The 22,301-nt window shown below is 41.1% G+C and overlaps 1 protein-coding gene and 1 long non-coding RNA gene across 2 annotated transcripts in view; both read left to right on the top strand.

Moving 5' to 3' along the window:
• Nucleotides 1–3,764, top strand: part of LOC140724866 (spermatogenesis-associated protein 7-like) — an 82,441-nt gene extending 78,677 nt beyond the window's left edge. The window contains 2 exon segments of the mRNA XM_073039581.1: nucleotides 1,411–1,878; nucleotides 1,880–3,764. Of these exon segments, the coding sequence (XP_072895682.1) occupies nucleotides 1,411–1,878; nucleotides 1,880–1,918 (507 nt within the window). The 3' untranslated portion in view covers nucleotides 1,919–3,764.
• Nucleotides 3,765–16,515: 12,751 nt separating this feature from the next.
• LOC140723212 (uncharacterized) lies at nucleotides 16,516–20,236 on the top strand. Its single transcript, XR_012097834.1, has 2 exons — nucleotides 16,516–16,813; nucleotides 19,516–20,236. It is a non-coding gene; the product is annotated as an uncharacterized lncRNA (long non-coding RNA).
• Nucleotides 20,237–22,301: the final 2,065 nt, after the last annotated feature.

Below are 22,301 nucleotides of genomic sequence, written 5' to 3'. Positions count from 1 at the left end.
GAAGTGTTGAAGATGTCCATGAGAATGTCAGTGAGCAGGTGTGCGCACTCCGAGTGCTCGGCCTGGGATGTTGTCTGGCCTGGCCACCTTATGGGGGTTGACTCTCTGCAGAGTACTTTGCATGTGTGCTGCTGATACAGAGAGTGGCTGCTCATTCATGACTGGCATGAAATTGCATGCTTCGAAGCTTGCATAAAAATTATTTAGAACGTCAGGGAGGGAGAAGTCACTGGTACAGTCGATGCTGTTTTTTCTTGTTTAGTCAATAATCCCCTTGATGCCCAATCACATATGCTGAGGATCATTATCAGACTGGTGTTGCTGAATTTTTTGTGCGTAGAGAGTCTTTGCCCATTTGATTCCTGAGATGAGCTTTCTCCTGACTGCTTGGATAGTTATTCTGTCATCAGACTTGAAGGCAGTATCCCAGGCTTTTAGTAGGGACTGCACCTCTGCTAGAGGTTGTGCTGTGAGATGACCATTCTGGAGGTACCAACATCATTTATACACTTACTGAGGTAGCCAATGTATGATGAGGCAAATTCCTCGAGATCTGTGTCCTCTCTGTTTGTGGTGGTTTCCTTGAACATCCAAATTGCCTTTCATATCTTTTTCCTTCAGGATTCATTGAAATTATTGGTTCCTCTGATTCTGTCCCTTATCTGACCTGACATGGGATTTTGGAGATAAATATGCTGGGGAATTCCAACAAGATTAATTCTTACCTTTGGATTCCATGGGAATCAAACTGAAAGATCTAAATTAGTCAGAAAATCTAACACTTCCATGTGTAGCATCATGTGCATATAAGTTTGGGCGCCACTTCAAGTGGAATAGCTGAATACTGCTGGTTTTGTTCAAAACTGCTGGCTATATCCAAGACCATTCAGTTTTAATGCAGAATAAGTTAAAAGTAACGTATAAGTGTTCCATTACAATAGGACTCAAAATTGAATTTCTGATGTATTGTTGTGACCTTTATGCTTTAAATTCTCCACACTGTTGCCTGCATTGTATTTTCTCTCTTGATGAACAAATGTTAATGGCATCAGAATGATTTGCATTTAAAATGAATTTTCCATGTAGGGATTTCCTTAAAAGATGCAAGCAAAGTACTTATTTGAAGGATATTATATTGCCGTGTACAAAATTAAATGTGAAAATTAAATGTAACATTTTATTACAATGTTATTTTGATTCAAAGCACTAGTATCCTTCAGTTGATCATGCTGTCATAACACAAAATGGACAGTTACAGTTGTACATTTAAATGACTAATATTTATTAATTGACATTTCTTTATCTCATGTTAAAAAGTAGGCTTTACATTAGTTATTTAACATACCTGATATTTCTGCTAAAATAATGAAATCCAAACTGACAGTCTACTTCCTTGCTTCAATTTTATAGCAGAAATTACGCTTTATGCTGGATGAGCTAAAAGAAGATTTGGACTGTAAATCGGAGAAAATTCCAAGGACCAGCGGTTGTAAAACTCTGTTTGAAGAACCCAAATTAAATAACTATAATTCTTTGGAAAATGCAAAGATTGCTCCTAAGTGGAAAGAAGATACTGGCATAATTGCTAACATTTCATTTGACAGGGAATCTGGTAGAACAATGGATCATAGATTCAATGGAATTTTAAGCACTGACGTTGGTTACAGTCAGAATACTACTGGGAATAAATGTTGTCCTGACATTTGTGGAGAACACATTAAGCAAGTTCAAGATTCGGAGCAAGATCATTGTCTGATTTCAAATTGTGTGGATCATTCAGGCCATTTCACAGACTGTGTTGCTGATTTAGACAATGCAGCAGATCTGACGGAGATTGATAATCTTGCAGTGTCTCTTCATTCTGTTAACGTTAAGGAACACTATGAATCCAAAAATGCTCAAGTTCAATCTGGGTTAAGTAATGAGTCAGAAACTGCTTTTGATGATGATGGCATTAACTTGTTATGCTTGTAATTCATTATAATTCACATTTGATAGCCATGGATCATAACAAAATCTTTCTGTGTTCATATTAACATATTTAACAGAAGTTGAGAGGGTATTTTTCTTGAACTGTGCAATATTTTCTGCAACATTTTCATGATCTAATATACTTTACAGTTACAAAGGCAGTATACATATTTTTGTTGTTGTGGAAATGAGTGAACACCCAGTTTTTTTTACTTTTGGTATTGTAGGCAACTGCTGCAGCACAAAAACTACCTCCTGTATCATCTTGACTCTTCCACAGCTCTGTAACTGTGGGAGAAAGAAGGTGAATCTTTTTTAGGAAATTAGTACTATTTTATTACAATTAACTTCTAAGAGGAGTCATGAAATCATTCTGTATCTCCAATCTGCTTCCTACAGCCTCCCTAAAATGAAGTGCTTGCATTTAGAGTCCAGGTGTACTTTTGCCATGCCCTACTCTGTCATGCAGTACATTGGTATGCCAATTACATTTGATTTCAAATACTTTATTGTCATATAAGTTAAACAAGTACTTAGAGTAATGATACAGAATGTATTAATTCCTAAAAGATACAGTGACTATGTTCAACTGAAGTGTCTTGTGATCCTGAATTCATAGAATATAGATATACACACGATTAGCATCATTTAATCTTCCTTATGCTCTGTTTTAATTTCACAACTGCTGGTTTATGACAGCTTGAGAGTGATTAAGAGTCTTGATGAAGGGTCTTGGTCCAAAACGTTAACTATATATTCCCCACAGTGGATGCTCCCTGGCTTGCTGAGTTCCTCTAGCATTTTGTGTGTGTTGCTCAGGATTCCCAGCATCTATAGAATCACTTGTGTTAATGATTATGACTGAAAACTCTTTACACTTAATGTAACTTCTTGCTTGGCAACCAGAACACTTCAGGAAGCATGTGATGGTTGAAGCAGATATACAGAATAAATTTACAATAGATCTAGAGGTGAGATGTCACAACTGAATTTAGAGATGGATTTATTCTCTGTGGAGAAGAGAAGATGGTTTTAAAAATAGGATTAAAAATAATGAAAGACTTTGAATTTAAATAATTAAATGGTAGTAACAAGGTGGCACAGATTCATGACTGGAGGATCGTGAATCTTTTCTACATTACAAATCATTTAGATTTGAAACGTCCCATGTTATGATGAGACAGATTTAAAGATAGCCTTCAAAAAGACTGGATAAATATATAAAGAATAAAATAATTGGACTCTATAGACCACACCCCCCTTCTCTTGCATAATCTTGCCACTCTATGATTCTATAAGTGCCCTATGAAGTAATAAGATCCCTAGTTTGAAACCTATGTTCATGATGTCAGATATTAGAAGTTTGTGATAATTGTAGTGGAGAAATTTCTGCAGTGAGCATTTGCAGTGGGCTCAACTGCATTTGTGAATTAAAATATGAGACGTGATTAATAGATGAAGATAAATTTGTGGATATACCATGTTTTTGGGTTTATGTGGCAATTCAGTTGAATATAGGTAGTTCACTTTCAATACAATCTTGTTCTCCATGTAGATTATTCTAAATAGTGTAAATATATTAATATGACATATACATGAGTAAAAGTTATATTTTATATAGTATACTAAAACCTGTTGGTTATTTATAATGTTTACCATTGTAACATGAACATATTGATGCAAGCTACATTAAGCAAAAATGAAAAAATCATGTTGTAAAGTTATTGAAGAGATTTAATATAGTTCTAAAGTTGAATAGACTATTTATGAACTTTAACATAAAAATAAAGGCTATAAAATAATTTTTGATATATAAATTTACTGGTTTGAAAAATATACTCGAGCAGTCCACTCTCAGTCTTACAGAAGAATGAGCTCTACGGAGGCAAGTGCTCCTTATTTCAGATAAATTTATAATATCAGTTGGGAACTGTTGCGAGAAATGGAAAGATGTTACACTGGTTTGCTACAAAAGACAGATTTTTACTCTACACCTGACTGCTATACTTGACTTGCTAATAGACAGGATCATGTAAATTTACCTGCTTTTGATATGAAAGAATCCGTCTTTCTGGGTCTATAAAACCTTGATTCAATATGTGGTCTTTGGTAGTGAACTGGTCTAAGGTAACACAGCCCTGACCTTGGAGTGACTGATAGCCTGTGATATAAGCTTTCTAAGATCAAACTACATATAATTATTTGAAATATAAGACACTTAGAAATAATTAAGATATGAAACTAAAGTAAAATACTTCAATAATATTTGCACACCTTCCCTTTAGAATCACTGGGTTGTCCCATCATACACCTGGTCAGACGTGGGACTGAATTAGACTCGTGGTTTACCCAGCCTTGTTTTAGGCAGTGCATGCGAGAAAGTTTCATTAATGTTCCAATGGCTGAAAGCCAATGATATGATTGGAACTGCCAATGTCTTTAATATCTGATTCCAGAACTGAGAATAAGGGCATATTTTTGGTTCCCATTTAATAACTGTTATCCTGATTGGCACATTTAAGAATGAGACATCTTGGTTATATTTAAATATTTATACCAAATTAGAATAATACATTGGTACCCTATTTAGTGCTAGTCCACAGAACTCTGGTTCATAAAAAAAAGTTACAATCTGAACACTCAACAGGAATGGACCCCTTTGTTCTTTTATAAAGTCATGTGCTGTTGTACCGGATATTTGGTAAATCCCTACTATCTTGCTTACACTGCTGTGTCAGGATTTCTGTGAAACTACTGAAATCCCTGCTCACCACTAGTGCTCCCCCAGGAATGAAATGTCACATGGCCCATTGTAAAGAGAATGCTTGAGGGCTGACATTGGCTGGGTTGGGCTGAGCATTGTGGCCACTCTCCAGGGGTATAACCTGGAAGGCATAATAAAGGCAGCCCATGGCTGGAGACTGGTGGCACCTGCTCTACATGTTGACAGGCTATCTAGATTCTATAGTCTTTCATCTCACTTACTGTTAAACTTAATGATAGCTGCTGCCTCTCCACTCCTTTTTTAGCTGCACATTTCACCCAGTCCTGGAGATTATGGTAACAAGCTCAATAAATATCAAGTTTGTTACCCAAAAGAAACATCCAGAATGGGGAGAACTGTGCTGCCAAACAAGGAGGAGGAGACAGCAGCTTCCATCACATTCAATAAGAAGGTGATGAGGAAGACTAGAATCCTGGCAGTCTATCTGTGAGTCCAGCCCGAGGATTGTTTGACATACTGAGTGGTCCCACCACTACTCACTGCACAAGCAGCTTCTCCACCCAAAGTTGCAGGGTGGTTCATTGCTGGATTTGTGTCAGGCCCCAGCACAGCAGCAGACCAGAAACAAAAATATCAGGACTTTTCAGCATTCTTCCTGAAGTGCAGCACAGTCAACAACACATAATGCTATAATGACCCTTTCTTGCCCCGATTCCATTAGCACACTTATACCTGGGAACACATTCTGCATAGTATTAATCTGATTGAAGTGTTAGTTGAAGAGTACTGTTTTGGAATTTCTATAGTTATGATTTTTTATTTCATTTATATAATTCTGAACTCCTAATATAATTCCTATACTCCTATTTAAAATAATCTATTGCAAAAGAACCAGAGTAAGTAGAATCCAGTTAAAATAAATTCGATCACCTCTCCTCAAGTTCTGTGTTGAGTTATTATTTAAGTGTTACTTCATTGTTTAAAGCAACTTGTAGATGGAAAATTGCAATTACAGTGGATTCCGGTTAATAGGGACACATCATGACCAGTACTTGTTAGCTCAATAAAGCGGTTACCCCAGTTAGCTTAAGTTTCATGGAAACGGTTAAAAATGGTATTAAAAAAAGGACAAACTGAGTAACAAATTATGTATTTAAGTGAAATACAGAATAAATTAGAACACTACCAATTTTACCACAGTACAAAAAAACTTTGTATTAAAACTTGGTATAATTATCAATGGAAGAATTCATCCATGCCGTGTCCTTTTGACTGTAAATGAACAAAATCAGCTCAGGGATCTAATGGACTGCCTTCTTGCAATGTGTCGATGATTGCATCCTCCAAATCTTCATTTTTATTGTAACATTCAAGATGATTGTCGATACCCTCAAATTTTACATAGTTCCTAACTTGTTGAAGTGGTAAAATCATTTCATTTTCACTCCCAGCCATATCTGGCATCTGCAAACCTGAGTGCTTGAAACCACAGTGAGTAAAACAGCTCTGAATTGTCTTCCTGCTTATTTTTTGCCAACTATCAGTGACAAAAATCATACGATGCTGTAAATCATCAAGAATTAAGGACAGAATGGCTGGACAACTTGAATAATTTCAGCTAATTAAGCAAGGCTCACAGATTGGTGATAGGTAAATAGCAGCAGTACCACAGAATCAAAGAGTTGACCTCTTTTAGGGTCAGTAGATCTTCAGATGACTGAAGAACATGATTTTAAATACGCACATTATTTCGGGTCGGGGTTAATGCACAGGGCTGTGAGGCTTACAGGCCTAGTTTGATCTTCTTTCACGTCAGCATGAAGTTGTTTGGCCTTGAGATTGTCGTGACTTATAAACCATGTGGTTTCTTAGACCGAGTCAGTCTAACTGACAGTGAAAGTTAGATCAATTTCCTACCTTTTGCCTCCCTCCCTTCTTAAAGAGTGGACTTTTGTGATTTTTCAATCCCTGGAACCATTTGAGAATCTAGTGATCCTTGAAAGATCACTACCAATGCCAGAGTCATTTCATCTACCTCTTTCAGAATACAGGGGTGGAGTCCATCTGGTCCAAGTGACTTATCCATCTTCAGACCTTTCAGCTTTCCAAGCATTTTCTCCATAGCGATAGTAATTACAGTCACTTCTGTCCTGATGGTAGAATTTCTGGCATTTTGCTGGTATCTTTGACAATGAAGACTGATGTAAACTACCTTTGCAGTTCATCTGCCATTTCTTTGTTTCCCTTACTACCTCTCCAGTGTTGTTTTCCAACGGTCCGATATCCATACTTGCCTCTCTTTTACTCTTTATACTTCTGAAAAAAAATATCGTAATCACACAAGTTCTCATGACAATGCAATTACAGCAGCACTTAGACAAATCGGAAGAATGGGAAAAAAAGTGGCAGATGGAATACAGTATTGGGAAATATATAATGCATTTTGGTAGAAGGAATAATAGTGCAGACTATTATCTAAATGGGGAGAAAATACAAACATCAGAGGTGCAAAGGGACATTGGAGTTCTTGTGCAAGACTCCCAGAATATTAATTTACAGGTTGAGTCTGTGGTAAAGAATGCAAATGCAATGCTGCCATTTATTTCAAAGGGAATAGAATATAAAAGCAAGGAGTTAATGTTGAGGTTTTAAAAGACACTGGTCAGGCCACACTTGAGTATTGTCAACTGTTTTGGGCCCCATATCTCAGAAAAGATGTGTTGTCAATGAAGAGAGTCCAAAGGAGATTCATGACTATGATTTTAGGAATGAAGGGGTTAAGATATGAGGAGCGTTTGGCAGCTTTGGGCGTGTACTCATTGGAAATTAGAAGAAAACTGGGGGGGGGTGGATCTCGTTGAAACTTATCGAATGTTAAAAGGACTAGATACGGTGGATGTGGAGAGGATGTTTCCTATGGTGGGGGTATCCAGAACTAAACATAGAAACACAGAAAACTTACAGCACAATACAGGCCCTTCGGCCCACAAAGTTGTGCCGAACATGTCCCTACCTTAGAAATTACTAGGCTTACCCATAGCCCTCTATTTTTCTAAGCTCCACATACTTATACAAAGGTCTCTAAAAGACCCTGTCATATCCACCTCCAGCACCGTAGCCGGCAGCCCATTCCACGCACTCACGACTGTCTGAGTAAAAAACTTCCCCCTGAAATCTCCTCTGTACTTACTTCCAAGCACCTTAAAACTATACCCTCCTCTTGTGGCAACCATTTCAGCCCTGGGAAAAAGCTTCTGACTATCCACACAATGCCTCTCATCATCTTATACACCTCTATCAGCTCACCTCTCATCCTCCTTCACTCCAAGGAGAAAAGGCCTAGTTCACTCAACCTGTTCTCATAAGGTATGCTCCCCGATCCAGGCAACGTCCTTGTGATTCTCCTCTGCACCCTTTCTGTGGCTTCCACATCCTGTAGTGAGGCAACCAGAACTGGGCACAGTACTTCAAGTGGGGTCTGACCAGGGTCCTATATACTGTAGCTGCAACATTACCTCTTGGCTCCTAAGTTCAATTCCACAATTGATGAAGGCCAATACACCATATGCCTTCTTAACCACAGAATCAACCTGCACAGCTGCTTTGAGCGTCCTATGGACTCAGACCCCATGATCCCTCTGATCCTCCACACTGCCAGGACTCTTACCATTAATACTAAATTCTGCTATCATATTTGATCTACCAAAATGAACCACTTCACACTTAACTGTGTTGAACTCCATCTGCCACTTCTCAGCCCAGTTTTGCATCCTATCAATGTCCCACTGTAAACTCTGACAGCCCTCCACCTTATCCACAACACCTCCAACAATTGTGTCATCAGCAAACTTAATAACCCATCCCTCCACTTCCACATCCAGGTCATTTATAAAAATCACGAAGAGTAAGGGTCCCAGAACAGATCCCTGAGGCACTCCACTGGTGACCAATGTCCATGTAGAATATGACCCATCCACAACCACACTTTGCCTTCTGTGAGCAAGCCAGTTCTGGATCCACAAAGCAATATCCCTTTGAATCCCATGCCTCCCTACTTTCTCAATAAGCCTTGCATGGGGTACCTTGTCAAATGCATTGCTGAAATCCATATACACTACATTTACTGCTCTTCATCAACATGTTTAGTCACATCCTCAAAAAATTTAATCAGGCTCATAAGGCACGATCTGCTCTTGACAAAGCCATGTTGACTACTCCTAATCATATTATACCTCTCCAAATGTTCATAAATCCTGCCTCTCAGGATCTTCTCCATCAACTTATCAACCACTGAGGTAAGACTCACTGGTCTATAATTTCCTGGGCTATCTCTACTCCCTTTCTTGAATAAAGGAACAACATTCACAACCCTCCAATCTTCCAGAACCTCTCCTGTCACCATTGATGATTCAAAGATCATCACCAAAGGCTCAGCAATCTCCTCCCTCGCCTCCCACAATAGCCTGGGGTACATTTCATCCAGTCCCAGCGACTTAACCAATTTGATGCTTTCCAAAAGCTCCAGCACATCCTCTTTCTTAATATCTACATGCTCAAGCTTTCAGTCTGCTGCAAGTCATCAGTACTATCACCAAGATCCTTTTCAATAGTGAATACTGAAGCAAAGTATTCATTAAATACCTCTGCTATTTCCTCCGGTTCCATACACACTTTCCCACTGTCACACTCGATAGGTCCTATTCTTTCATGTTTTATCCTTTTGCTCATCACAGACTTGTAGAATGCCTTGGGGTTTTCCTTAATCCTGCCCGTCATGGCCTTCTTATGGCCCCTTCTGGCTCTCCTAATTTAATTCTTAAACTCCTTCCTGTTAGTCTTATAATCTAGATCTCTAACATTACCTAGCTCTCTGAACCTTTTGTAAGATTTTCTTTTCTTCTTGACTAGATTTATTACAGCCTTTGTACACCACGGTTCCTGTACCCTACCATAACTTTCCTGTCTCATTGGAACGTACCTATGCAGAATACCGTACAAATATCCCCTGAACGTTTGCCACATTTCTTCCGTACTTTTCCCTGAGGGCATCAGTTTCCAATTTATGCTTCCAATTTCCTGCCTGATAACCTCATAATTCCCCTTACTCCAATTAAACGCTTTTCTAACTTGTCTGTTCCTATCTCTCTCCAATGCTATTGGAAAGGAGATAGAATTATGATCACTATCTCCAAAATGCTCTCCCACTGACAGATCTGACACCTGACCAGGTTTATTTCCCAATACATGGTAAGGACGTGGTTAGGACATACATGGTAAATGGTAGGGCATTGAAGAATGCAGTAGAACAGAGTGATCTAGGAATAGTTCCATGAAGGTGGAATCTCATGTGGATAGGGTGGTGAAGAAAGCTTTTGGTATGCTGGCCTTTATAAATCAGAGCATTGGGTATAGGAGTTGGGATGTAATGTTGAAATTGTACAAGGCATTGGTAAGGCCGAATTTGGAGTATTGTGTACAGTTCTGGTCACCGAATTATAGGAAAGATGTCAACAAAATAGAGAGAGTACAGAGAAGATTTACTAGGATGTTACCTAGGTTTCAGCACCTACGTTATAGAGAAAGGTTGAACAAGTTAGGTCTTTATCCTTTGGAGCGTAGAAGGTTGAGGGGGGACTTGACAGAGGTATTAAAAATTATGAAGGGGATAGATAGAGTTGACGTGGATAGGCTTTTTCCATTGAGAGTAGGGGAGATGCAAACAAGAGGACATGAGTTGAGAGTTGGGGGCAAAAGTTTAGGGGTAACACGAGGGGGAATTTCTTTACTCAGGGGGTGGTAGCTGTGTGGAATGAGCTTCCAGTAGAAGTGGTAGAGGCAGGTTCGATATTGTCATTTAAAGTAAAATGGGTTAGGTATATGGACAGGAAAGGAGTGGAGGGTTATGGGCTGAGTGCCGGTCAGTGGGACTAGGTGAGAGTAAGCATTCAGCACGGACTAGAAGGGCCAAGATGGCCTGTTTCAGTGCTGTAATTGTTATGTGGTTAATACCAAATCAAATACAGTTTCTCCTCTTGCAGGCTTATCTACATATTATGTCAAGAAACCTTCCTGAACACACCTAACATCTAAACCCCTTGCTCTAGGGAGATGCCAATCGATATTTGGGAAATTAAAATCTCCCATCGCAACAACTCTGCTATTATTACACCTTTCCAGGATCTGTTTCCCTATCTGCTCCTCGATATCCCTGTTACTATTGGGCGGCCTATAAAAAACACCCAGTAAAGTTATTGACCCCTTTCTGTTCCTAATCTCCACCCATAGAGACTCTGTAGACAATCCCTCCATGGCGTCCACTTTTTCTGCAGCCGTGACACTATCTCTGATCAACAGTGCTTCTTTTGCCTCCCTCCCTATCCTTTCTGAAACATCTAAAACACAACACTTAAAGTAACCATTCCTGTCCCTGAGCCATCCAAGTCTCTGTAATGACCACCACAACATATCTCCAAGTACTGATCCACGCTCTAAGCTCATCTGCTTTGTTCACAACACTCCTTGCATTAAAATAGACACATTTCAAACCTTTGGTCTGAGCGCGTCTCTACTCTATCACCTGCCTATCCTCCCTCATGCACTGTCTTCTAGCTTTCTCTATTTGTGAGCCATCCTCCTCTTTCCCAGTCTCTTCAGTTTGGTTCCCACCCCCCCAACCATTCTAATCTGAACTCTCCCCAGTAGCCTTAGCAAACCTCCCCTCCAGGATATTTGTCCCCCTGGGATTCAAGTGCAAGCCGTCCTTTTTGTACAGGTCACACCTGCCCCAAAAGACGTCCCAATGATCCAGAAATCTGAATCCCTGCCCCCTGCTCCAATCCCTCAGCCACGTATTTATCCTCCACCTCATTCTATTCCTGTTCTCTCTGTCGCGAGGCACAGGCAGTAATCCCGAGATTACTACCTTTGCGGTCCTGCTTCTCAACTTCCTTCCTAACTCCTTGTAGTCTTTTTTCAGGACCTCTTCCCTTTTCCTACCTATGTCATTGGTACCAATATGTACCACGACCTCTGACTGTTTTCCCTCCCACCGCAGGATACCTTGGAGGTGATCTGAATCATCCCAGACCCTGGCACCTGGGAGGCAAACTACCATCCGAGTTTCTCTCCTGCATCCACAAAATCGCCTGTCTGACCCCCCTAACTATAGAGTCCCCTATCACTACTGCATTCCTCTTTCTTTCCCTACCCTTCTGAGCCACAGGGCTGGACCCTGCGCCGGAGGCACGGCCACTGTCGCTTCCCTCAGTTAGGCTGTCCCTCCCAACACTACCCAAACAGGAGTACTTATTGTCAAGGGGTCCAGCCACAGGGGTGGGGTACTCTCTCATACCTGACTCTTCCCCTTCCCCCTCCTGACTGTGACCTACTTGTCTGTCTCCCGTGGCTCTGGTGTGACCACCTGCCTGTAGCTCCTCTCTATCACCTCCTCGCTCTCCCTGACCTGGCAAAAGTCATCGAGCTGCACCTCCAGTTCTCTAACTCAGTCCCTTAGGAGCTGCAGCTCGACACTCCAGGTACCAATATGGCCGTCCGGGAGGCTGGGAGACTCCAGGACCTCCCACATCTGACACTGAGTACAGAACACCGGCCTCACATACATACTTCCTCCTTTCTGCAAATAACACAGGTAAACCTACCTCGCCTCTTCCCGTTACCATCTAAGCCCGTTGAGCCAAAGCCCTTCACTCTGCTGCCTCTCAGTCCGCTGCCTGCTGGATATGGTGGTCATCTTTTTAAAACTTTCGTGCTCTACTGGCTGACGTCACGCGCCTGCACAGTCTTGCCTCTCTTTTACCCTAAGTAGTAAAACTGCCTTTGCTCCCAAAATCAGCCGTTCACTCGCAGCCTTCTTGCTCCGAATCAAAGAAAAAGAGGTCTCACACTCAGAATTGAAGGGTGACCTTTTGTAACAGAGGTAGGCAAGATCTTTTTTTACCCAGAGAGTAGTGAACCTGTGGAATTCTCTGCCACAAACTGCGGTGGAGGCCAAATCCGTGGGTATATTTAAAGCAGATAGTGAGTGAACCAACACGGTGTTGCTTATGAAGTGATCATGACACAGTCTTTATCTAAATTGTTCTAGAGACACAGTCTTTATGAAGACTGTGTTTCTAGACCAATTTACATTGTGTTGAGTGGTACTACAGTTGTCCTAAATAGGACAGACTCAAAACTGATGTGCCAACACAAAACTGGACATCCGTAAGGTGAAACATTAAGAATGTCAGAAATGTATACTACCATAATCAGTATCCCTCACTCTCTTATTACCATCAAGCCAGGCTATCATTCTTGATTCATGGGGTTTGCAGAAGGACATGCAAAGCAATATCATGCACACCTAAAAATGGTAAGATGCCAGCTTAATGAACCTGCAATACAAGATGTGTGCTAAATAGCAAAAGTAGCATGCAATAGAGTGAAGCAAATTTACAACCAACAGATTAGATTAAATCTCTGATCCTACCACATCTATAATTGAGGAGGATGAAATTCTAAAAATCTTCAATGACAGATCTACCAGTGAATGCTAAAGGTAGGGCTGAAGTCTTTGTAAACTAGATTTGGTTAGAAATATCAAATAGAAAGTCCATCTTGACTTTCTCTGAGATCTCCACCATCACTGAAACCAGTCTCCAACCAATTCCACATGTCAACTGCATATGACATATAGAAACAGTTGAGAGCACTGGATACAACAAGGACAATGGGTCAGACAATATCCTGGTTATAGTGCTGAAGGCCTGCACTCTAGAATTAGCTGTATCTCTAGCCAAACTGTTCCATTACAGTGACAAACTGACATCGACCTAAACACTTGGAAATTTGCCCAGATATGACATGCTCACCATAAAACAAGGAATATTCATTCTGACCAGTCACCATCCAATCAGTCAAACAACCACAAAGTGATGCAAGGTATCATGAAAAGAACCATCAAATGGTGCTTAACAATAACCTGTTCATCAAAGTCCATTTGGTTTCACTATTACCATTCCACTCCTGACCTCCTAATAGCCTTGGTCCAAAGAGCTGAATTATAGAAGTGAGGTGAATGCCCTGGAGATCAAAGTTCAAAGTAAATGTTATTATCGGAGTACATATATGTCACCAAATACAACCGTTAAGATTCATTTCAGCAAATCTGTAGAATAATAACTATAACAGGATCAATGAAAGGTCAACCAGAGTACAGAATACAACAAACTGTGCAAGTGCAAATATAAATAAATAGCAATAAATAATGTGAGCATGTGATATAGAGTCCTTAAAGTGAGATCATTGGTTATAGGAATATTTCAATGATGGGGCAAGTGAGTGTAGTTATCCCCTTCTATTCAAGAGTCTGGTGGTTGAGAAGTAGTAACTGATCTTGAAACTTGTGGTGTGGGTCCCAAGGCTTTTGTACCTTCCTCCTGATCACAACAGTGAGAAGAGAGCATGACCTGGGTGGTGGGGATCTTCTATAATTTAGGGAGCACACACATAATACTGGCTCCAAACATCCCACATCATAGGATACATAAAAGTAAAATGTTTACATCAAGTTATTCAGATTCAGATTCAGCTTATTGACATTTAGAAACCACAAATGCAATGCAGTTAAAAAATGAGACAACGTTCCCCCAGAATGATATCACAAAAGCATATGACAAAACAGACTACACCAGAAAATCCACGTAACGTTTGGCAATCCCCAATCCAGAATCCGGAGAGGCTGCTGCGTATTAATATCGCGCTACCATCTAGCGCGTTCCCAGAAAGGAGCTCCAAATCCACCAGAAAAAAACAAGACCAAAAACTAAAGCTACAAGACCTGCACAAAACTACATAATTACAACATATAGTTACAACAGTGCAAACAATAGCATAATTGATTTAAAAAAAAACAGACTATGGGCACAGAAAAAATAGTCCAAGATGTTAAAGGACTGTAAGTTCAAAAGAAATCACCACAGTTTCCACAAGTCCTTAGTAATTTTGAGCAAAATAGAAATGTATGCTTTTTGGTCTTAAGGCTTTAACTTGCATTGTGTTCATTTTCTGTTGTGCAAGTGTATATAACCTTACAGCCTAAGTGACGCTGTGATGGAAATGCTAGTACTGTAATCAGCATCATGGAAGGTATAAAATAAAATTGTTTATACAACAATTTACCACATAGCATTTTCCTGTGGATGTACTGTAAGTGCAACTGGGCGATGGTTACCGAGGCAGGTCACTCTGCTCTTCTTGGGCAATGGTGTAATTGAAGCCTGCTTGAAGCAGGAGGGTACCATACACTGCTGAAGCCAGAGGTTGAAGATCTCAGTGACCACACCAGGCAGTTAGTCAGCACAAGTCTTTAGTACATAGCCAGGGAACACGTCTGGTCCAGATGCTTTCCATGGATTCACCCTCCTGAGGGCAGCCTGCATGTCAGCTTCAGAGAGTGAGGCCATGGGATCATTAGGGGGATGTGGGGGTTTATGATGGTTCTGATGATCAAAGTGAGCACAGAAGGCATTGAGATAATCTGGAAGCAAAGTCCAAGGCAGCATTTGACCAATTGGGTCATGAAGGAGCTCTGGTAAAACCGATGTCAATGGTCATCAAGGAGACAATATTCCAATGACTTGAATCCTACCTTGCACATCGTAAAATCATTATGGTTTTTGGAGGTCTATTATCCTAGCTTCAGGACTTCACTGCTGGAGCATCCACTGTCATTCACTGGGCATCCACTGCCCAGCCCAATGATCTTCAAAGTTTCATTAATGACCTTTCATCATTTGATCAGAAGTGAGGATGTCTGTCATTGATAAAAAAAGGTTCAATTCCTTCACAATTTCCCACAAATAAAGCAGTTTGTGTTTGCTCACAACAAGACGAGAGAACACTCAGTGATGAGCTGATAGATGACAGACAGCAACCCCTCCAAAAAAGTACCAAGCAATGTCCATCTCCAACAAGAGAGAATCTAATCACCTACCCTTAACAGTCAATGGCATTACCAGCACTGAATCCCACACCATCCTGGGATCACCACTGCAAAGAAACTCAATTGGTTCAACCACATAAGTACAGTGGCAACAAGACAAAGTTTGAGACAAAGTACAATGCGGGCAGTGACTCAACTAAAAAATGAAGACTTTTCACCTTTTACCCCTCCATATCCCTGTTGTGCAACTCCAATGTTCTGCTCAGCACTATCCAAGACAAAGTGAACCACATTAGTATCATTCTAAACATGCATCAATAATGACATACAGCAGTTTTATAATGCATACATCTTTTAAAAATATTAACTGTTTTTCTTTCCACGTATGTGCTTCAAGCATCTGTGGTTAATTTTCAATTTTCAAGGAAATAGGCTGAATATTTCCAGGCACCTCTGGCACAAAGCATGGGCCAGAAGCTGTAATTTCTGGGAATAATTAATATAATATACCAGAATGGCCTTGGTAATTTATCCACACATTAGTGAGAAAAATCATGCCAAATCTTATCTTGCAGAGGGGCTTACATTTAAACAATGAAAACACACCAGAAATTTGCAAAATGGGCAGATCATGCCAACAATTAGCTTGCAAGCTCAATATCAGCTGTGCAACTAAGATCCCCTTTTAACCTCAGCTGACCATGCATTCGCCAATGGAAACGTTTTCCAATGGTGCTGCTAAAGGGGTTATCCAGAGGCTTCTTGTTAATTAATTTCTTCCAGTTCTTGTAATGACTGTAACAAGTGTACAATGTCCTGTGTATGTTACTAAAAAGGGCTTCTTTGGTTTGTACGAGTAGGGATGTTTCTTTGTCTGTTAAATGTTTCTCTCACCGTTGTTTCGCTTTAGAATGGCTGATATGGTAATTGTATTCATTTGTTAATCAATGGGGAATGTTATTGTGTTTTGTGAGACTGGGAACTTGGGGGAGGGGTTGCGCGGGCTTGGGGGTGAAGGGAGTCGGGAGGGAGACGCCGAGGAAGGAGGACGTGCGCTCGGAAGACCACCGGGGAGTCCGAGGTGGAAGACATGGAAGTCGGAGGCAAGCGACGAGGGGTCGAATGGTTCGCTGGTTGAGCTCCAACGAGTGCACTAACTGACTGAACTTTGATAAGTTGGCGCCTTTTGTTTTTTTTCTTGTATATATATATATATATATATAGTATTGCCTAATACTCTTTTAATTTTAGTAAACTCTTTAAAGTGTATTTCATACCGGTATTTGTTGTGGGTTTGATACTGTTGGCGGGCGCGAGGCATAAACGCGATTCTCACAGCACCTGCGTGTACGGGAGGCGGGGTTGGTGAGTGGCTGGATCTCCTTTTCCCCTAGACATATACCAGCCTTTTGGGTAAGTGTTACACAAGGTTTAATGCAGTTAAAAGTTTCTAATTTTTTAAAAACATTACAAGATTCTGGTCTTCCTAGAACTGATCAAAATTGCTAATTTTTTGAGCACATACCAGGACAGAATATATACTGTATGTATTTGATCTCAAGGGCCTTCACCTCACCATCCTTGAAACCAGAAAGTACGTGTGTGTGTATGTGCATACTTCCTTGTACTAAGATTTCTAATCAAGTCAGCTGCCCCTCCCCAATCCCCGGCAAGGGTAGATTAGTAGGCTTTCATCTCGGACTTCAGCAGGGGAGAATTAACAGAGGTTTCACAGAGCAGGCCAGGCTTCTGGAAATGGAGAGGACTCTTAGAGTTTCTACCTGCCCATGGTGTTCAGGCAGCGGTTCTTTATCTGAAATTGTCAAGGAATCTTCACTTCCCTGTGACGGTGCCACTGAAATATGTCAACTCTTGCAGCTACAACTGCAGTCTTTGATGGACCAATGACCTTGTGGCAGTGGCTGACATGGAGACCTTGACAATGAGGTTACATGAGAAGAGAGAGATTTTTGCAACATCTCTCAACATACCGCATAACTTGAGAGTGGCATGGCAGCACAGCAGTTGGCATAATGCTTTGCAGTGCCAGAGACCAGAAGAACAGGGTTTAATTCCTGTCGCTGTAATGTAAGGAGTTTGTAAGTTCTCCCTGTGATGACATGTGTTTCCTCTGGTGCTTCTGTTTCCTTCCCCATTCCAACAACTTTCATGTTAGGGTTAGTAAGCTTGGACGTGCTATGCTGGCGTGGAAGCATGAGAACACTTGCTGGCTGCACCCAGCACATCCTTGGACTGTGTTGGTCATTGAAGCAAACTATGCATGTTTCGATGTACAAATAAAGCTGATCTTTTTTTTGAACTTTATTTTTTGAACTTAATACGACTGAAGGTATGTCAAATTTGGTTATATGGGATACGATGAAATCCTTTCTTAGGGGACAGATAATTTCATATTCAGCAGGTTTAAGAAGGAAAACCAAAGTGGAACTTTTAGTGATTACTAATAAAATTATAGAGATAGATAAAGCGTATTCAGTAAGACCTAATGAAGATCTATATAAGGAAAGGGTTGAACTCCAAACACAGCATGATCTGCTTTTGACCTTCCCCATTGAGCAGCAAATTTTTAAATCCACTAGTCAATTTTATTTACATGGTGATAGATCAGGTAAATTGCTAGCTGGTCAGTTGAAGGCAAATATGGTCAGAAGACAGATTTTGAAAATATGTAGACCAGATAGAACTGAAACATTAGACCCTCATGAAATGAATAAGATATTTATGGATTTCTATTCTAATCTTTATAAATCTGAATTCTCTGATAATACCATCCTTATGAATAGATTTTTGCAAAAATTAAATATACCTAAAATTTCTATTCAAGATATTAATACTCTAGATGCGCCTATTAAACAAGCGGAAATAGCTAGGGCTATATCCTTTATGCAACTAGGGAAAGCTCCAGGACCAGATGGATACACAGTGGAATTTTATAAGATCTTTACTGAAATGCTTACATCACATCTTTGTCAAACCTTTACTGATTCTATATCCTCTGGGAATCTTCTGAAAACTTTTTATGAGACATCAATTTCATTGATTCCTAAGAAAGGAAAAGATCTATCTGAATGTGCCTCCCACAGACCAATTTCCTTTTTGAATGTGGACTTTAAAATTCTCTCTAAGATTCTGGCTAATAGGCTTGAGAATATTTTGCCTACTGTTATTTCAAATAATCAAACTGGATTTATTAAAATAGGTATTCACATTTTAATATTTGAAGATTGCCAAATATTATTTATTCTCCCTCAGTTAAAGAATCTGAATTTATTGCCTCTCAATGCAGAGAAAGCTTTTGATAGAGTGGAATGGCCTTATTTATTTCAGGTTTTGGAGAGATTTAATTTTGGTCCGGGATTTATTTCCTGGATCTAACTGATCTATCAAGCCCCAATGGCTGTGGTTATAACTAACAATCAAAAATCTCCTCATTTTAGACTATATAGAGGAACCCGTCAGGGTTGTCCTCTTAATCGTTTATTATTTAATTTGGTTTTAGAACCTCTTGCTATCGCTCTTAGGAATTCCAACTCTGTTCAGGGTATTAAGAGAGGGGATAAAGTACATAAGGTTTCGTTATACGCAGATGATTTATTAGTTTACATTTCAGACCCTAGGAAATCTATTCCCTCTAAGTTATCCACTTTTACTGAATTTAGTACTTTCTCTGGATATAAGTTAAATGTACATAAAAGTGAATTATTTCCTATTAATAATTATTCTGATCATTATGATCAAATACCTTTTAATATTGCTAAAAGTTATTTTACCTATCTTGGTATTAAAATTACTAAAAATTTAAAAGATTTATATAAATATAATTTTCTTCCTTTAATTTGTTATGAATGTACCACAGCTCTGAGGGGCCGAAGGGTGCGGGACCAGCCCCCTCCTTCCGGAGAATCGCAAGATCGCTATTGATTCGGGTCTTGGACCCAGGAAATGAGAGACAATGCAACGGATTTGACCATTGTTCTTAGAGACACCTGTGTGAATTGCAACTTTATACTACGTGCCAGCTATCAGGGACATGGACACCCTCGGGCAATGTGGGGTGGGGATTGTATCACCCTACCTTGATTGACATCTACAAATCTGCCAGTCACGATAAAAAGGGGACTGCAGGAGGCAGTACCCCAGCGACGCACCAGAAGGAGATCATCGCTCATCGCTCCCGTGATGACGGGAAGCTGTTCGGGAGCCACGTGTGGTTCGGTTCCCCTAGCCTGGGGAACGAGTGGCTGATAACCCCGAAAAGGACTTCGAACTGACAACGGGGAACCCACGTTCCCGATTCAACGATTTGAGTCCAAAAGGCTGGCAAGTTTATTTTCTCTCTCCAACACGTGAGACCCCAGCGGTCCCCGAAAGGCTAAAAGCCTGTATGAACTTCAGAGACTTTGATATTTCCATCGGACAATAGTTTTACCCCTAGACAAACGATAGAGCTACTTCTTAATGTTGATTATTACTATACCCGCGCTTTAGATTGAGTATTGACGACGTATATTATCTGAATGTTTGTATTAACCTTACTTTTGTGCCCCTTCATAAATAAAAACGTTTAAAAATAGTACCATCAGACTTCAGCGGACCTCTCTATCTTTGCTGGTAAGTGACCCAGTTACGGGGTTCGTAACAACATTGGGGTACTCGTCTCAGGATTTGACACCAAATTGGAGGGCCAGTGAATCGGGCTTAAATCAAAAATTTGGATCTGGTAACGGGTAGCCAGACGGGAAACCAGCAAAGATAGACGTGGATAAATTTATGGGAAACCCGACTCTGGGGGCGCTAGAGGCGGCTACCAAATTAGACTAGGTAAATCTGGCAAAGGGGTTAAGCCTCACAGAGGTGAGGTCATCAATGAAAAAGTGGGAAGTGCGAAGGGTCATAACTCAGTATTACGTTGGGAAGAAGGTGTTTGCAGCTGAGGATTTGGAAAATATCCCTGAAAAGGTACTAGCGAATGGGACGGATCAGTTAGAGTTGGAGAAATTAAGGTTGGAACATGAATTTAAAGTAAAGCAGCTGGAAGCAGCTGAGAAGGAGAAGGAAAGGGCTGAGAGGGAGAAAGAAAGGGAGCAGGCGTTCCAACTAGAGGAGTTAGAGGTGAAACGGAATCATGAGCTCCAGCTAAAGGGGCTGGAAGCAACTGAGAAAGGGAAGGAGAGAGAGTATGAGGAGGCAGAAAAACAGAGGAAACATGACTTGGAGATGGAGAAGTTAAGGAAAGAGCGAAGAGATCAAGGGTCAGACCGAGAGGAGAGGTTTAATGTTAGTCGGGAGTTAAGGGTAGTACCTCCATTCGAAGAGACGGATGTTGATAGTTATTTCATGCTTGTCGAAAAGGTGGCAGTGAATCAGAAGTGGCCCAAAGAGCAGTGGGTGGCGTTGTTACAAAGTGTGTTAAAAGGGAAGGCACAACGAGCATATGCGGCGTTGTCTATCGAGGAGGGGGAAGCGGAGAATTATGCCAAAGTAAAGGAGGCCATTCTCCGGAGTTACGAGCTAGTACCGGAAGCGTATAGACAAAGGTTCAGAAATTTACGGAAAGGGTGGAATCAAACGTATACCAAGCTAGCCCATGAGAAGGGAGTGCTCTTGGACCGTTGGTGCACCGCGGAACAGGTGGACGAGGATTATGGGCGTATCAGGGAGTTATTTTTGATTGAGGAATTAAAAGGGTGTGTTCCAGAGGAGATCTGGATGTATTTGAATGAGAAGCCGAATAAGTCCATCTCAGAAATTGCTAGGTTCGCAGATGAATATGCCCTAACCCACAAGGCAAAGTTTTCCTCACCAAAAAGTTCCCCGAGAGACCGTGGGAACGATCAAGAAAGTCTGCCGGCTGAGGCAGAGGTCCCACCGGGAGCTAGTGGTAAGGTTGAGGGGGAAAGGCCAGGCGGCCCGAGATTTCTGGGTTTGACCTGTTTTAATTGTGGGAAGGGAGGACATATTGCCTCTAGGTGCTTTGCTCCGAGAAAGGAGCCAGAAACAGGGAAAGCAGCGGTCCCTATCGGGTGTGCAGTGGTAATCAGAAAATCGGCAAGAGGGTCCCGGGTAAGCAGAGAGCGCGAGGGGTCTGAGATTTATCTGTCACACGGAACCGTGTCTTTGAGGGAGGGGGACCCACCAATTCCCGTACGGATTTGGAGAGACACGGGGGCGGAGCTATCATTGATTAGCGGTAACGTGTTAAAATTTGGACCTCAGACGGGAGAGGTAGCCCTGAGAGGAATAGGAAAATGGACAGAAATGGTGTCCTTACGTAAGGTCATTTTGGATTGTGAGCTGGTGTATGGATCAGTTGAAATAGGGGTGCCATCAGAATTCCCGAGAACCGACGTGGATGTCCTTCTTGGGAACGATTTAGCAGGGGGTAAGGTTTGGTCAGCCATGACTATGACCCGCCGACCGGTGCGTGTTGAGGCCCCACCCCTAGCGTCCCCGAGCTATACCGCATGCGCGGTCACTCGCAGCCTGTCGAGAGCGGCAGCTGAGAACGGGAGCAGTTTAAAATTGGCCAGTTTTGATTTGGCCCAGACGTCTTTACCGACCCTGTGCCACGAGGGTTTAGAGGGTGGAAAGACGAAGAATAGTAAAGTGAAAGGGGGTAAGGGAGAGGAGATAGATCTGCCC

This window comes from Hemitrygon akajei, chromosome 3, assembly GCF_048418815.1.
Source record: "Hemitrygon akajei chromosome 3, sHemAka1.3, whole genome shotgun sequence".
Lineage (NCBI taxonomy): Eukaryota > Metazoa > Chordata > Chondrichthyes > Myliobatiformes > Dasyatidae > Hemitrygon > Hemitrygon akajei.
This window is presented reverse-complemented; position numbering and strand designations above follow the sequence as displayed.